General features: G+C 49.6%; 4 protein-coding genes across 4 annotated transcripts in view; 2 read left to right on the top strand and 2 right to left on the bottom strand.

The window, feature by feature from the left end:
- Positions 1–645: 645 nt before the first annotated feature.
- Positions 646–6,765, top strand: LOC308127952 (E3 SUMO-protein ligase ZBED1-like). Its single transcript, XM_080493605.1, has 2 exons — positions 646–790; positions 3,999–6,765. Exon 2 carries the CDS (start codon positions 4,030–4,032, stop codon positions 6,064–6,066), a length of 2,037 nt encoding a protein of 678 aa, XP_080349731.1. The 5' UTR covers positions 646–790; positions 3,999–4,029; the 3' UTR covers positions 6,067–6,765.
- On the top strand, positions 2,700–9,930 carry dhrsx (dehydrogenase/reductase (SDR family) X-linked). The gene is made up of 7 exons (XM_080493612.1): positions 2,700–2,872; positions 7,500–7,607; positions 7,687–7,755; positions 8,231–8,332; positions 8,418–8,625; positions 8,708–8,915; positions 9,172–9,930. The coding sequence occupies exons 2-7, from the start codon at positions 7,553–7,555 to the stop codon at positions 9,352–9,354; spliced, it is 825 nt and encodes a 274-aa protein (XP_080349738.1). The 5' UTR covers positions 2,700–2,872; positions 7,500–7,552; the 3' UTR covers positions 9,355–9,930.
- LOC308127954 (ankyrin repeat domain-containing protein SOWAHC-like) lies at positions 9,923–12,177 on the bottom strand. Its single transcript, XM_080493610.1, has one exon. It carries the CDS (start codon positions 12,044–12,046, stop codon positions 10,472–10,474), a length of 1,575 nt encoding a protein of 524 aa, XP_080349736.1. The 5' UTR covers positions 12,047–12,177; the 3' UTR covers positions 9,923–10,471.
- Positions 12,178–12,377: 200 nt separating this feature from the next.
- Positions 12,378–16,600, bottom strand: part of cep70 (centrosomal protein 70) — a gene marked incomplete at its 5' end in the record, with an annotated part of 4,651 nt that continues 428 nt past the window's right edge. The window contains 9 exons of the mRNA XM_080493622.1: positions 12,378–12,704; positions 12,910–12,989; positions 13,655–14,021; positions 14,115–14,182; positions 14,327–14,485; positions 14,557–14,616; positions 14,700–14,872; positions 14,941–15,121; positions 15,964–16,087. Coding sequence (XP_080349748.1) covers positions 12,643–12,704; positions 12,910–12,989; positions 13,655–14,021; positions 14,115–14,182; positions 14,327–14,485; positions 14,557–14,616; positions 14,700–14,872; positions 14,941–15,121; positions 15,964–16,087 — 1,274 coding nt within the window. The 3' untranslated portion in view covers positions 12,378–12,642. The remainder of the gene's footprint in view (positions 12,705–12,909; positions 12,990–13,654; positions 14,022–14,114; positions 14,183–14,326; positions 14,486–14,556; positions 14,617–14,699; positions 14,873–14,940; positions 15,122–15,963; positions 16,088–16,600) is intronic.

Raw genomic sequence — 16,600 nt, forward strand, 5'->3', positions numbered from 1 at the left:
TTTTTTGTTTGCCATTATCATCCATTCTTTTATTAATCAAGGCCAAAACAAGTTTACACATTGCTTTAAAATGGATTTCTTTGAATTGATTTGACATCTGATTTAATGAGGTTTAAAATGCACCAGAAGATTTGATTTGTTCTGCGGATTATGTGTGCGGCGGATCCGACATCTCACTTTCAGATCTTCACTTAAAAAGCGTGGTTGTTCTGGAGCGGCGGTTCCGCTGCCGGAGTTGAAGAGGAGTTCAATTTGTGTTTCAGAAGTTCATCGTAAGTAAAGAGCTGAAAACTACAGAATGAAACAAGTTTTATTATTTTATTTTATCATACTTTCAGATTTCATTGAGTTGTTTTTTTTTCTGCTGTTGATGGTGGAGTCGAGATTATAGTGGTGATTTTTGGAGTTTCCAATTTGAGGATTCTCTTCCGGACTGCCTAACGAAATGATCATTATTCTGTCACGGATTATAAATCATGAAAAACTACAGCAGAGCAGTGTTTCACAGGATTGAGCCTCCAGGAGAAAATAAACAGTGAGCATTTTAACGTTTTTAATCCGGAATAATCTGCCTGCCGTGATGCCGCGTCACGCGGGCAGAACCTTGTGATATATATCGCCGGAGCGCGCGGGGCGGCCGGACGCTTTACGCGGGGACACCACGGAGGAAGCAGGAGGATGTGGCGCTGGTCGGATCTGGGCTCGGTTCTGGTTCCGCTGCTCAGACTTTACATGTGCGGCATCAAGGTGCTTCTGTACCAGGTCTTCAACAAGTCCTTCACCCTGCCAGGTATGGAGGGATGAGCGCGCGCGCGAGAGAGAGAGAGAGAGAGAGAGAGAGAGAGAGAGAGAGAGAGAGAGAGAGAGAGAGAGAGAGAGAGAGAGAGAGAGAGAGAGAGAGAGAGAGAGAGAGAGAGAGAGAGAGAGAGAGAGAGAGAGAGAGAGAGAGAGAGAGAGACACACAGATTGACAGAGAGTGACAGAGAGAGAGTGACAGAGAGAGAGAGTGACAGACACACACACAGATTGACAGAGAGTGACAGAGAGAGAGAGAGAGAGAGAGAGAGAGAGAGAGAGAGTGACAGACACACACACAGATTGACAGAGAGTGACAGAGAGAGAGAGAGAGAGAGAGAGAGAGAGAGAGAGACACACAGATTGACAGAGAGTGACAGAGAGAGAGAGAGAGAGAGAAAGAGACTGTCTTTATCTCACCTGTCACCTGGATGTTAAAGTTTCCTTTGTAATTTAACTGTAAAATAACACATAATAATGTGCTTGACATGCAATGAAAAGTCTGATTAACATGTAATTAACATGTAATTAATGTGTAATTAATGTGTAATTAATGTGTAATTAATGTGTAATTAATGTGTAATTGACATGCAGGTAACGTGTGTTTAACGTGTAATTGACACTCAAAGGGTTGTTCATGTGTAATTAATGCATCATTCATGTATAATTAATTCACAATAATGTGTCAGTGACATGTGATCGAGGTATAATGTTATTAATCAGTGTGAATAGTGACAATCATGAGCGTGAAGGAAGATGTGAATCGGATTCATGAATCCATCCTGAAACACATCAGTCATTTCTTAGATGTATATTTAACATGTACGACTCCTGCAGCGAAGGTTTTATTCCAGATGTTTAACATCACTTTGTGAGAGATTTGTAAAACTGCCTTCATGCTGAGGGTTAAACCCTTTAACTTCATGTTGTATAGGGATCTGTCAATGTTGAGACTGAAGAAACTAAAGTGGAAATGTCGGGACTAAAGACAAAACGTTGAGACTAAAAAGACTAAAGACAAAGCATTTAAAGTAAAAAGACTAAAGACAATAATTGAGAGTAAAAAGACTAAAGACAAAACGTTGAGACTAAAAAGACTAAAGACAAAACATTGAAAGTAAAAAGACTAAAGACTAAACATTGAGACTAAAAAGACTAAAGACAAAACGTTGAGACTAAAAAGACTAAAGACAGAACATTGAAAGTAAAAAGACTAAACATTGAGACTAAAAAGACTAAAGACAAAGCATTTAAAGTAAAAAGACTAAAGACAATAATTGAGAGTAAAAAGACTAAAGACAAAACGTTGAGACTAAAAAGACTAAAGACAGAACATTGAAAGTAAAAAGACTAAAGACAATAATTGAGAGTAAAAAGACTAAAGACAAAACGTTGAGACTAAAAAGACTAAAGACAAAACATTGAAAGTAAAAAGACTAAAGACTAAACATTGAGACTAAAAAGACTAAAGACAAAACGTTGAGACTAAAAAGACTAAAGACAAAACATTGAGACTAAAAAGACTAAAGACAATAATTGAGACTAAAAAGACTAAAGACAAAACGTTGAGACTAAAAAGACTAAAGACACAACGTTGAGACTAAAAAGACAAAATGAGTAAAAAGACTACAGAGACATGGATCTGAGAGGAAAGCCACAATCTTGATGCCAAAATAAAACATGTGACGGCAGGAGGACAAAAGAGGACTGTGCGTGGACACGGAGATTTAAGATTTATGCTCGTAATCGCTCAAAGAATGTGCGCCGCTAAAGGCTAATTGGAAATTTCCCAAATTCTCGGGATTTTTTTTTCCCCTCCTGGAATATCCAACTCTGTGAAAAACACTAGAACGTGTGACCGGAGAGGAAAAATCCCAGCATTTGGGTTTTTCCAGTTAAATCACGAGTTGTACGGATCAGGACTCTGGACGGATCAGGTGCTGGAACGTTCCTCCTAAAGTCTCGGCAATACAAACTGGAGGACACATCAGGGACACGATGCAGTTCTACTAGATTTAGATTTAACTTAAGAACCGTTTATAGAAGAACCGTGTAGCTTTAAGATGGAAAACTGCAGGTGAGTTTAATATTAACTAAAGACTAAATGTTTAGAATATAGACTTACTGTTGAGACTAAACTCTAAATGTTAAGACTAAAGATGAAATGTTGAGACTAAAAACTTAATGTTGAGACTAAAGACAAAATGTTGAGACTAAAAACTTAATGTTGAGACTAATGACTAAATGTTTAGACTAACGACTAAATGTTTAGACTAACGACTAAATGTTGAGACTAAAAACTTAATGTTGAGACTAATGACTAAATGTTTAGACTAACGACTAAATGTTTAGACTAACGACTAAATGTTTGGACTAAAGACTAAATGTTGAGACTAAACTTTAAATGTTAAGACTAAAGATGAAATGTTGAGACTAAAAACTTAATGTTGAGACTAAAGACAAAATGTTGAGACTAAAAACTTAATGTTGAGACTAATGACTAAATGTTTAGACTAACGACTAAATGTTTAGACTAAACGACTAAATGTTTAGACTAACGACTAAATGTTGAGACTAAAAACTTAATGTTGAGACTAATGACTAAATGTTTAGACTAACGACTAAATGTTTAGACTAACGACTAAATGTTTAGACTAACGACTAAATGTTTAGACTAAAGACTAAATGTTCAGACTAAAGACTAAATGTTGAGACTAAAAAATAAATGTTGCGACTAAAGACTAAATGCTAAGACTAACAAAACTAAAGACGAAGGGTTGAACCTAAAATGTAGAGATTAAAAACAATAAGTTTCAGAAACGTTTTGCGTTGACACGGTCTGAAAACAACGTCTGTTTACACGGCAACGGCAGAGACACTGAAAACGACGGAGTTCTCATGTCAGGCCACGAGCCGTTTTCGAAAAGTTTCGCTTTCAAGTGACTCCGTTGTCACGCTAAACAAAAGTTTTGCACCTTCAGTTGAAATCGTTGCCATCTAAACGGGCCCAAAGTCAGTCATTGAAAATAAAAACGGCACCAATCCTGACGCAGTTTTGTAAACGTTCCTGATCGCAGGCCACAGCGGTTTCTCACTACTCTACCATTTGTCTTGTAGCAGGACTGGAGGATGTCAAAACCCCGTCTCCGAGTGTCTCTGATGTTGTAATCATCCTGAAATGTGTATTTCACTATTCTCGTTAGGTTCCCAGTAAGGGACGCCACCCACAGAACCATGGAGGGTAAAAGTTCAGGACCTTCTTGCGCCGGCCTCAATCTGGTCGCACACCCACGGGCAAAAAGCAAAGTGTGGAAGTATTTTGGCTTCGACACCGACGCCGACGGCTGTATTTTACACTGGAAGCGGATATACTGTCGCGTATGTATGAGCCAAATCGCGTACTCTGGCAACACCTCCAACCTGTCGTACCACTTGGAGAAGAACCACCCCGTGGAGTTCAGCGAGCTGGTGAAAAGCAACACGGACCAGATGCGCGAGGTGTTTGCCACGACGTACTCCAGGATCAAGACGGAACCCGCCGGTCCGCAGCAGCAGCAGCAGCAGCCGCCGGAATCGAACCCGAGGCCGTGTTTAGATTACGAGAACCGGCGACACAACGACCTGACGATGGCCGTCATCAACTTCGTCTGCGAGGGTCTGTATCCCGTTTCGATCGTGGAAGAACCGACCTTCAGGAACCTGATGAGCACCGTCGATCCGGGATACTCGCCTCCGAGCAAAAACGACCTCGCGGTCAAGATGGTTCCTCAGATGTACTGTCGCACCAGGGACGTGGTTTTCGGCGAGCTCACGGGGGTGATGAACTGCGGCGTCACCACTGACCTGTGGCAGAGCCAAACCCAGAGCAGAACCTACATCTCGCTCTCGCTCCACTCCGTCAACTACAACGGCGCCGCCGGATTCTCCCTGACCAACAGGTGCCTCAAGACCTTCGAAGTGCAGGAGGAGAACACGGCGGAGAACATCACCAGAGCCATGTACGAGGCTTTCGTGGAGTGGGGCATAACTCACAAAGTCAGCGGCGCCACCACCAACGGTTCAGAGGACGTCGTCAAAGCCTGCTCGCTGCTGGAGCTCTCGGTCAAAATGCCTTGCCTCGGACACACCATCAACCGCGCCATGGACGAGGCCTTCCAGCTGCCCAGGGTCGACGGCTTCCTGGGGTGTTGCCGCAAACTGGTGGATCACTTCCTGGAGACGGCGGCGTACGTCCTGAGAGAAAAGCAGAAGCAGTACGGCCTGACTCCGAGCGCCCTGCTCACGGACCGCGGTCGGTCCTGGCTGCTCACGCTGGCGATGCTCCAGAAACTCAAAGAGCAACAGGTCGCCGTCACGGCGACGCTCATGGAGAGTCCCAGCAGCCAGCGGTTCAGCTTCGACGGGGCGGACTGGGCCTTGTTGGACGGTTTGATTGAAGTCCTGAAGCCCTTCAAGGCCGTGGTCACCATGATGAGCTCCTGCCGGTATCCCACCATCAGCATGGTGAAACCGGTGCTCCACATGCTCCTGAGCACCACCCTGAAAGTCAAAGAGCAGGACCTGAAGGAGATCAGCATGACCAAGGAGGTGGTCTCCAAGGTCCTGTTCAGCACCTACTCGCAGGACTCCCAGCTGTCCCAAGAGATCTCAACCTTCCTCAACATCGCCACCTTCTTGGATCCCCGGTACAAGAAGCTCCCGTTCCTGTCCACTCAGGAACGCTCAAAGGTGGAGAGCACCGTCATCGAGGAGACCAAGGCGATCCTCGAGAAGCAGATCTCGGAGCGGTCCTGCCTAGACGAGTTCTCCTTGGTGTCCGACGAGCCTCTCAGCAAGAAGCAAGCCCTGCAGAGAGACGCTCCCGCCAGCAGCACCCAGGAGAACCCGCTGGCCGCCATCTTCTGCCAGTCGGACACAGACCAGGGCCAAGAGGAGCTGCACGCCCAGGTGGTGGAGGAGCTGAGCAACTACAAGTCCCAGAGGGTTCTGGGTCTGAACGAAGACCCTCTGCTGTGGTGGTCCAGCCACACGCCCTTGTTCCCCACCTTCTCCAAGGTCCTGCAGAAGTACTGGTGCATCCCTGCCACCAGCGCTCCTTGCCACCGGTTGTTCAGCTCCTCGGGCGCCGCTCTGTGCGGGAAGAGAAACCGGATCGCTCCGGCCCTGGTGGACCAGCAGGTCTTCCTGTACGAGAACCTGCGCAGTTACTACGAGCCCGAGCCGTGCGGGGACGAGGCGGACGGGGTCGGCCCGTTTCCTCCTCTGGACTGACGGCTGCTTTGTTGACTTTATGGGACAAATATTCGCACGAATGGTCCGACTTTTCACATCAGGGGTGTCAAATTTCATTCTCATGATTCTTTCCGTCTCCACGGCAACGCCACGTGGAACCTCCAGCATGTTTTCCAAGGCTCACCCTCACTCGAGGAGTAGGAGACGATTGGACCTCTAGAGGACAAATTAGGAACTGCAGTTACTCTCACGCGTGCTGCTTTTGGTCCACAGGCCGTCTCTTTGACACCCCTGAGGTAAAACTTTTAAAAACACACGTATAAACGTTGTTCTCGAAAAAAAACTCTCTTCCTCCTGTGTGGTTTTTGTCTCGTTTAATTTCTAAGTAACCTAAAATCTGGAAGCAGCTGAGTCAGGAGGCTGAAAATATACAAAATAAATACTGTCAGCTGAAACCGTTTTGGTATCTTTTGGTTACGTAACTGAAAAAATTGTTTCTAAAACATGATCTGGTGAGGCGCCACTGTGCTTAACAAGTTGCACAGTCTCTGCCAATGTTCAGACTTTTAACTCCAGCCGCTGAGTTGTTAAACTTGACTTTTATATTCCGGTAGTACTTTGTTCCAGGGTTTGAGCTGATGACGGCTGCAGAAAGTAACATTTTGACATTTCTCTTTAGTCTTTGTCTTCTGTCAAGTCCAAGAATTAAAACTGTTTACCAAGCAGCGTTTTCAATTGAAAATGGAAAACCAATTTTTTTCAAAATACTCTGACTCCGTTTTCGTGGAAATGATGGCGGGTGCAACTTTTTGAAAATGCTCTATCTCCATGTAAACACGGCTTTTTTAAAAACGCTCCGACTCCGTTTCCGTGGGAAAGTAACTTTTTGAAAATGCTTTATCTCCGTGAAAACATGCAACTTTTTGAAAAATGATCCTTCTCCATTGGAAACACAACTTTTTGAAAATGCTCTGGTGAAACAATGAATTGCAACTTTCTGAAAACACCCCATCTCCGTGGAAACGGGTGGGAAAACTAAACTTTGCTCCGGCTCCATGGTAGCTGGAACAGGCAACTTTTTGAAAATGCCTTGTCTCTGTGGAAACGGTGACAAGCGCGTCGTTTCTGAAACGCAGAACTATTGCTACATGCGCGCGACGGGCCACTTTTCGAGAAGTTTTCACTTGAAACGTCGTCGTGCACTTTTCTGAAGCGGAAACGAGAAAATTACGCGTTTTCACTTGAAACGCTGTGTGAACGCACAACTTTTCTGAAACAAAGAAAAAGAGCTGTTTTCACTTGAACCGTTGCCACGGAAACGGGGCTTTAATTAACATGTTTGAATTAAGATAATCACACCTAGTGTGTTACGTTAATTTGACTCCCCCCCCCCCCTCCCCCCCCCCCCGATATTTGTACGTCTTCACTTCCTGGAAACAGACCTTGTCATGTGCTCCCTGTCTGCTCCACAGTCCTGCCCAGGCAGAGTGGGAGGGTTGCCATAGTGACGGGGGCAACCAGAGGGATGGGCTTTGAGACGGCGCGGCGCCTGGCTCACCTGGGCATGCATGTTATCATAGGTAGGACCCCCGTTTGGAGAGTCTGATCTACGTGTTGAAAGAGCTGAGATTAAGTCGGTGTGATCTGCGTCATGTTCAGCCGGGAACGAGCCAGAAGAGGGCGCCGCCGCGGTCCGGAAGATCCAGCAGGAGGACGTGGAGGGGAAAGGTAACCGCTTGTAATCTGTCCTGCAACTGAGGATTAGACGCAGGTGGCAGGTTGTTTAGTCACAATGAGCTCGGATTAGGATTAATAATCGCAAAAAGTTTCAGTCGGACTCCAGAGAAACTATTCAGACTCGAATTGAGCTTTAAAACCGGTTTCATCTTTTAGAAACTATTTAATCCTTTAAGCACGCACCTTGTTACTAACGCACACACGCCTAGTAACACACACACACACACACACACACACACACACCAAGGCAAACGTCTGCTTCCTTACACACAAACACACACTTGGACACGCACATGGTTGCAAACGCACGCATACACACACCTTGTTATAAATGTGTGCACACACAGACACACAACTGCATGCACCCAGAAACTAGGTTACACACACACACACACACACACACACACACACACACACTTTGAGTTTATTATTTTTTTTGTTTGTTTTTATCTTTTCTTCGTTCCAGTGGAGTTCGTCTTCCTCGATCTGACCTCTCTGAAGTCGGTTCGGCAGTTTGTGCAGAAATTCAAGTCCAGAGGTTTACCACTGCATGTACTGGTGAACAACGGTGAGCTGCTACACACTGTACACACACACACACACACACACTGCACGCAACGCTGCTCACTGCAGTGACGCCTCCCGTCCACTAGCCGGCACCATGCTGGTTCCTGAGCTTCAGACCGAAGACGGCTTTGAGTTCCACTTCTGCCTGAACTACCTGGGTCACTTCCTGCTCACCAACCTGCTGCTGGACGACCTGAAGAGGTCGGGACGTCCGGGGCGGGGCTCCAGGATCGTCAACATGTCCTCCGCCACGCACTACGCTGGAGTCATTAACATGGGCGACCTGAACAGGAGGTGAGAGGCCAGAGGGACGGGGACACACGTTCTTTAATGAGAGCTCCATGTGACCTCCATGTCCCCATGTCCCGGTGCCCAGGGCCTGCTACAGCTCCCACGGAGCCTACGCTCAGAGCAAACTGGCTCTGGTGCTCTTCACCTACTACCTCCAGGAGCAGCTGACCTCGGGGGGGTTCTCCGTCAGCGTCAGCGCCGTCGACCCCGGCATGGTGGACACGGCGCTCTACGACAACCTGTGGAGCCTCGCCCAGGCCCTGAAGAAACCTGTGGCCAAGATCGTGTTCAGGGTGGGTCCTAGAACACGTGTTCCTCACATGTTCCTCACCTGTTCTTTACATGTTCCCAAAGTGTTCCTCACATGTTCTTCACCTGTTTCTCACCTGTTCCTCATATGTTCCGCACCTGTTTCTTTAATTGTTCCCCACCCGCTCTTCACATGTTCCACACATTCTTTACATGCTCCTCACCTGTTCCTCTCATGTTCCTAACCTGTTCTTCACCCATTGCTCACCAGCTCATCTCCTGTTTGTCTTTGGTTCTCAGACTCCGGCTGAAGGAGCGTCCGTCTCCATCTTGGCGGCGGTCTCCACGGAGATGGAGGGCGTGGGCGCCTGCTACCTGTACAACGGGCAGAAGAAGCGGTCGTCGCCGCTGTCCTACGACTCGGAGCTGCAGGCCGAGCTGTGGAAGAAGAGCTGCCAGCTCTGTGGGCTGCAGGACGCCTGAACATCTACCGAGACCCACACACCTGAGGAGACCCACACACCTGAGGAGACCCACACACTTGAGGAGATCCATACACTTGAGACCCACACACTTGAGGAGATCCATACACTTGAGACCCACACACCTGAGGAGACCCACACACTTGAGGAGATCCATACACTTGAGATCCACACACCTGAGACCCACACACCTGAGGAGATCCAATCTGAAGTAATCCATCCTGGGATAAAACTGCTAGCATGCTGACATTAGCGTGCGAGCTGCGCTGTGAGATTAAAGACTTCCTGCTGCTGCACTCAGATCATCACTTGACTTAAATGGGATTATTTTTTTCCTTGCTGCATCTGTGGGATGAACAGGCTGCTGCTCATCCCACAGATGCACGCTGCCTACGTTTGTGGAATTACCGAGGAAAAACAAGTGACTGACGGTGAACTAATCCGACAAACGTTCTCCTCCGTCCTTTTTTAATCCGTCCTCAGACCGAAGTTTGAAAAAGTGCCTTCAGAGTTTTGTTTCTGAGGATTCAGAATGTCAAAGAAAACCAAAATAAAAGTGTTTTTACAAGACTCCTGTATTCCCTGGTGTGTGTGTGTGTGTGTGTGTGTCGGTAGCATCCAGTCTACCCTGTCTTTTAATCCACATTAATCTCAGAGATTAAACAGCTAAAAGATGGCGACCGTACTCAGACCCGGAAGGTAATAAGAAATTTATTGTTTCGGCAACATCACCGTAAATGTTTCCATATCCTGTACATTCAACGCTACGTTTACACGACGACGTTCCCGAGTGGAAATGCAAAACTTTCGCTTTCCAACGGGCGTCGCTTTCAAAACGATGCCGCGGGACTGTCAAACGTTTCAGAAACGACAACGCAAGAACGACTGCCAGTCGATACGCCGTTTCCGAAAGAAAAGTGCCACCGATCATGATTTAATCACCAAAAGTACAGAAGTATTTACATTTTGATTGTTTGAGATTCATGGTAAAATTCGCAAAGAGACAAAAGTCAGAAACCCAAAACCGACAGCAGAGTTTGTAGTTTTCTATCGCGTCGTCATGAACTATATGGAATCGGTTCGATCCAAACGATCTGGAACGTTCCGCCACCGTCTCCTCATCCAAAGAAATTAGTCTTGGGCCGGAACCGGAAGGAACCCTTCCTGGAAGCTTCCAGGTCGTCTCTTCCGTGGAAGGTGGCGCTGTGGACGAGCTGCGACGTCCTGTTGCGAAGCTTCTGCAGCCTGGGCTTTATCCTGCTGAGGGACGCCCTCCTCCGGAGGACGGGCTCGTCTCCGTCCACAGAGTCCCCCAGCTGAAGCGTCCTGAGGGGCTTCAGGTTGGACTGCAGGACCTTGGAGAGCCTCCAGCGGCCGCCGTCGTCGTCGTCGTCGTCGTCCCGGAGCGCCACCGGCCGGTCTTTGGCGCTCTGAAACGCCCCGATGATGTCCTGGATGTCGCCGCTCACGCCGTCCTTCAGGTACTGGCAGGCCTTCCTGCCGCTGTAGTCCCGTGCCTCCACGTCGGCGCTGTAGGCGCCCACCAGCAGCTTCACCACCTCCATGTGGTGGTGCATGGCGGCCACGTGCAGCGGCGTGTAGCCCAAGTTGGAGCGGACGTCCACGCTGAGGGGGACGTGGTGCTGCCGGGCGAAGTTGACGATCAGGGCGATGAGCTCGGGCTTCCCGTGCTTGGCGGCCCAGTGCAGGCAGGTGAAGCCCGTGACGAAGTCCTTCTTCAGGACCAGGCCGGGGTCGCCCTCCAGGAGGCGCTGCAGGCTGCGCCACTCGCCGTCCGACGCACACATCATCCACTCGTGCTCCACCGGGTCCAGAGTGACGGCGGTGCGCTCCTCCTCCAGCGAGGACGCCAGGGACGTGGCGTCGCCGGCGTCCTCGCCGCGCAGGACCTCGGGGTCCCAGTTCCGCAGGACCATGCTGCGCCTCACGTCGGGGGAGCTGCTCATCATGGCCTGGATGAAGTGTCTGCGGCTGCCTTTCGGGGAGTCCTCGCCGCTCAGCTCCTCAGCGTCCAGGTGGGCCTCGTCCCCATAGTCCACCGCTCCCCGCTCTCCACAGGTGAGCCTGCACCCGGAGGCTCCAGGCAGGGCTGTTCCTGTCCGAGCAGGTTCGGGCAGGTTGAAGACGGCCGCCTCGGCGGGGAGCGGCGACGCCTGGATCACAGTGATGACGGGTATGTCAGGGGGCCTCAGCACCACCACCTCCTTCCTGGACCGCCGGTCCGAGTGTCGAGAACTCTCTCTGTTCCCCATCTGGCGCTGCTCCTCACAAACTTTCTCTGACACACAGGTGGAGGCATGCGGAACACACACCTGCACGTCACTTCCGGAATCTGATCCAGGTGCAGCGGCTCGAGGCTTCTGCGCCGCGTCATCACCTGAGCTCGCGCACGAGGCGGTCTCCCCTTTAACGCTCTTTTCTGGGTCACTTCCGGTCCGGTTCTCCTCCACAGGAGGTCGGAAACGCTTCTTCAGACACACGTACCTCACGCCGCCCTGAGTCCGGACCGCTGCCACGCTGTCCACGCACTTTTTAAACGTGTCCCGCATTGACGCCCTGCCCTGCTGGTCCTGCGGGAACAGCGGCTTAAAGTGCTCCAACAAAGCCGAGTTGGAGACTTTTCCCCCGCTCCGCAGCAGGAAGTCCACCAGGACGTCCTGGGAGAACTCCATGTTGCCCCGCAGAGACCGGTACGCTGTACAAAGTGCTCCGGGTGTTGGTCCCAGTTCTGGTCTCGGTTCTCTGACCCGCCCCGAGTCTACCCGATCTACTTCTAGCGTTCACCATCACCATGCCAACGGCTCAGCACGTCGGACTGTACCATTTAATTCAGGACGGAGGGGGGCAGGCGAGAACACCGTCACCAAGGTAACGGCTTAAATATCGGAATGTACCATTTAATTCAGGACGGGGGACAGTGGCTATTTATTTAAAATAATGACAATTGTTGAAATTCCGATACGTGATTAAGTCAGACATAACCACAGACATGTAACAAGAGAAGATATTCAAACAAACTTTATTTATATGATGTCAAAAACAACAGTGGTCTAGGAAGTAAGAATAAACAATCCTTAAGACACAAGTGTGTGTGTTAGTTTATGGTAGGGTGTGTGTGTGTGTTAGTGCGTATGTGTGTGTGCGTTACTTTGTGTGTGTCACTATATGTTGTTATGCGTGTGTGTGTGTAACTATATGTGACTGCATGTCAGTTTTATTTGCTTTCTTCTAATTATATGAACGTCACAATAACACCAAGAACAAAGTTTCAGTGAGAAGTTTGAGTCAAACTCTTCAGAGCAGGAAGGATGTCGTCCAGCTGACTCACACCTGGGACACACACACACACACACACACACACACACACACACACACACACACACACACACACACACACACACACACACACACACACACACACACACACACACGAGCATTAAAACTAGGATGTCCTGATCGGATGTATTTTTAATAGATTTGACAAACTATAGGAAACAAGCATCAACGTTAGATTTAGTGTGAATGTGTGTGTTACCGAGCGTGTTGAGGATCTCCTTCATCAGTGTGTAGAACCTGGGGAAGAACTCCTGGTGCTGCTTCAGCTTCATGATGATGCTGAGAAGAGGATGGAGGAGGATGGAGGAGGAGGATGGAGGAGGAGTAGGAGGAGGAGGAGGAGGAGGGAGGAGGAGGAGGAGGAGGAGAAGAATGGAGGAGGAGGAGGAGGAGGAGGAGGAGGAGGAGGAGGAGGAGGATGGAGGAGGAGGAGAATGGAGGAGGAGGATGGAGGAGGAGGAGGAGGAGGAGGATGGAGGAGGAGGAGGAGGAGGAGGAGGATGGAGGAGGAGGAGAAAGGAGGAGGAGGATGGAGGAGGAGGAGGAGGAGGAGGATGGAGGAGGAGGAGGATGGAGGAGGAGGAGGAGGAGGAGGAGGAGGAGGAGGAGGAGAATGGAGGAGGAGAATGGAGGAGGAGGATGGAGGAGGAGGAGGAGGAGGAGGAGGAGGAGGAGGAGGATGGAGGAGGAGGAGGAGGATGGAGGAGGAGGAGAATGGAGGAGGAGGATGGAGATGGAGGAGGAGGAGGAGGAGGAGGAGGAGGAGGAGGAGGAGGAGAATGGAGGAGGAGGATGGAGGAGGATGGAGGAGGAGGAGAATGGAGGAGGAGGAGGAGGAGGAGGATGGAGGAGGAGGATGGAGGAGGAGGAGGAGGAGGAGGAGGAGGGCACACAGTGAGCAGAAATTCTTAGGAACCAGGTGGAGATGAGATGAAGCAGCTGACCTGTGGAGGCCTTCATCCTCCAGGTGGCGCTCCAAGCAGGAGACCAGCAGGTTCACCTGGTGGACCTCCTGGTGGTCCTCCTGGTGGTCTTCCTGGTGGTCCTCCTGGTGGTCCTCCTGGTGGTCCTCCTGGTGGACCTCCTGGTGGTCCTCCTGGTGGTCCTCCTGGTGGACCTCCTGGTGGTCCTCCTGGTGGTCTTCCTGGTGGACCTCCTGGTGGACCTCCTGGTGGTCCTCCTGGTGGACCTCCTGGTGGTCCTCCTGGTGGTCCTCCTGGTGGACCTCCTGGTGGTCCTCCTGGTGGTCTTCCTGGTGGACCTCCTGGTGGTCCTCCTGGTGGTCTTCCTCAGCAGCAGGAGCTCTGCAGTCTGACACACAGAGACAGAAGTGAAGGCAAAGCTCTGAGGAGGACCAGCAAAGGTTCTATAGGTTCTACAGGTTCTAGAGGTTCCAGAGGTTACCCAGGTCCAGAAGTTCTCTCAGGTTCTTTGTGGTTTCCAAGCTCTGCTCCCTGACGCCCTCCAAAGGTCTGAGGAGACCAGGATGAGACCAGGATAAGAGCAGGAGGAGAACATGAGTAGAACATGAGACCAGGATGAGAGAAAAACCACATTTCCCATCTCAGATTATAATCTCACGAAGAGCTTGACTCATATTGGAGACAGAAACGCACCTTGTTTGGACTTCCTGGACCTCGTCAGACCTGCTGTGTTGCTCCTGGTCCTGGTGAACCCGAGAAGGAACCACAGTTCTCTGGAGAACCTGATCATGAAGGTTAGGAACCGTCACCTCGACAACGGTCTCCTTCACTCCTCCTCCATCAGATCCTGACCTGGAACCAGAGAGACCGGAGGGAGAGACGTTCTAAACACCTTCTCAGACGCTTTGTTTCACGGGTTCTACCTGAGTTCTTCCAGAACCCGAGCCAGCTTCGTCTCATAGAAGTCCATCACATCCAGAATCCTGCAAACGCGAGAGAACATCTGGAGAACGTGGTTCTGCCTCCAGGAACCGACGCTGCTGAGGATTGAGGGCTTGGTTCTTACTGCTGGTCTGCAGGACTCTGGTGGACCACCCTCCTGCAGACCTTCTGGAAGGTCCGGGCCTGTTGGGTCTTTCTGGTCTCTTCTTCTCTGACGGTGAAGTGGAGCTTCCTGCGGAGCCGAGCCACTTCCTGTTTCTGCTCTCGCAGCTTCTGCTGCAGAACTTCACTCCGTCTCTGAGAGGAAAGTTAAACCGTCTTCTTCACCGCCAACACAAACTCTCCCACCTCCTCAGACCTCCTACCTGGACCTCCTCCTTCTCCTGCTGCAGCTCCTGGGTCTGGACCTGGTTCTCCATGGTCCTGCTCAGGAAGCGCTCCTCCAGGTCCTGGACCCGGGTCTTCACCTGGTCCAGAAGGACCTGCAGGTCTGTGACCTTCAGAGTCTGACGAACAGCTCGGCCCATGTGGTGCTGGACCTGCTCTCTGAAACACACACAGGAGTGTTTCAAGATTCTTTAGGGAGTGTTCTGCAGGGTGTTTCAGGAGTATTTCAGGGGTGTTCTTCTCAGTGTTTTAGGAGTGCTTCAGGGATGTTTCAGGGGTGTTCTGCAAGGTGTTTTAGGAGTGTTCTGCAGGGTGTTTCAGGAGTGTTCTGCAAGATGTTTTAGGAGTGTTCTGCAGGGTGTTTCAGGAGTGTTCTGCAAGATGTTTTAGGAGTGTTCTGCAGGGTGTTTTAGGAGTGTTCTGCAGGGTGTTTTAGGAGTGTTCTGCAAGATGTTTTAGGAGTGTTCTGCAGGGTGTTTCAGGAGTGTTCTGCAAGATGTTTTAGGAGTGTTCTGCAGGGTGTTTCAGGAGTGTTCTGCAAGATGTTTTAGGAGTGTTCTGCAGGGTGTTTTAGGAGTGTTCTGCAGGGTGTTTTAGGAGTGTTCTGCAAGGTGTTTTAGGAGTGTTCTGCAGGGTGTTTTAGGAGTGTTCTGCAAGATGTTTTAGGAGTGTTCTGCAAGGTGTTTTAGGAGTGTTCTGCAAGGTGTTTTAGGAGTGTTCTGCAAGATGTTTTAGGAGTGTTCTGCAGGGTGTTTCAGGAGTATTTCAGGGGTGTTCTTCTCAGTGTTTTAGGAGTGCTTCAGGGATGTTTCAGGGGTGTTCTGCAAGGTGTTTTAGGAGTGTTCTGCAAGGTGTTTTAGGAGTGTTCTGCAAGGTGTTTTAGTAGTGTTCTGCAGGGTGTTTTTGCAGTATATCGGGTATTTTAGAAGAGGTCTTCGGGGTGTTTTCGGAGTGTTTCAGGGGTGTTTATTGGGGGGTGTTTCAGGAGTGTTGTGTCTCACTTCAGCTGATTGTTGCACTGGACCAGCTCCTGGATCCGGGCCTCTCTCCTCTCACAGTCGCTCAGCATCGTCCTCAACGTCGCCCGAAGTTCACCGCACGACTTCTTATCCAGGAGGACCAGATCTGACAGAGTAAGAGGTCAGTTCTTCTCTAAATCATCACCGACCAAACAAGTTGATTCATGAAGTGGATGCAGCCGTTTTCTAATGACGTGTCCAACGTTTGACCAGACCTCTGAAGGTTTTATTCAGTTTAATATCACTTTCCGCATTGAAAAAAATATCCGGACTTCTTCCATGCCGCGCTATTTCTCCTTTAACCGATTCGAACCACCGGTTCACGAGATGACTGTAGCGGGCGTCGCGGCAAGCGTCTCCATGGCAACACATCCCGCAGCACTGGAGACGCCGCGGTCGAAGGAGATCAGCTTTGTTCAACCTTCAGCTTTCACACAAACCTCTCGGTATGATTAGGATCATTGGCATGATTGTGATTATTACTATGTTACGCGACACCGTTAACTGGAAAAAAGCAACTTTTTGAAACTGCTCCCGTCGCCATGGAAACGGGGGAACACACAACTGTTTCAAAACACACCAAAAAAGACCAAACGCAACCCCGAGGCATTTTCACCTG

Source organism: Lipophrys pholis (assembly GCF_963383615.2).
Source record: "Lipophrys pholis genome assembly, contig: SUPER_23_unloc_1, whole genome shotgun sequence".
NCBI classification, from domain to species: domain Eukaryota; kingdom Metazoa; phylum Chordata; class Actinopteri; order Blenniiformes; family Blenniidae; genus Lipophrys; species Lipophrys pholis.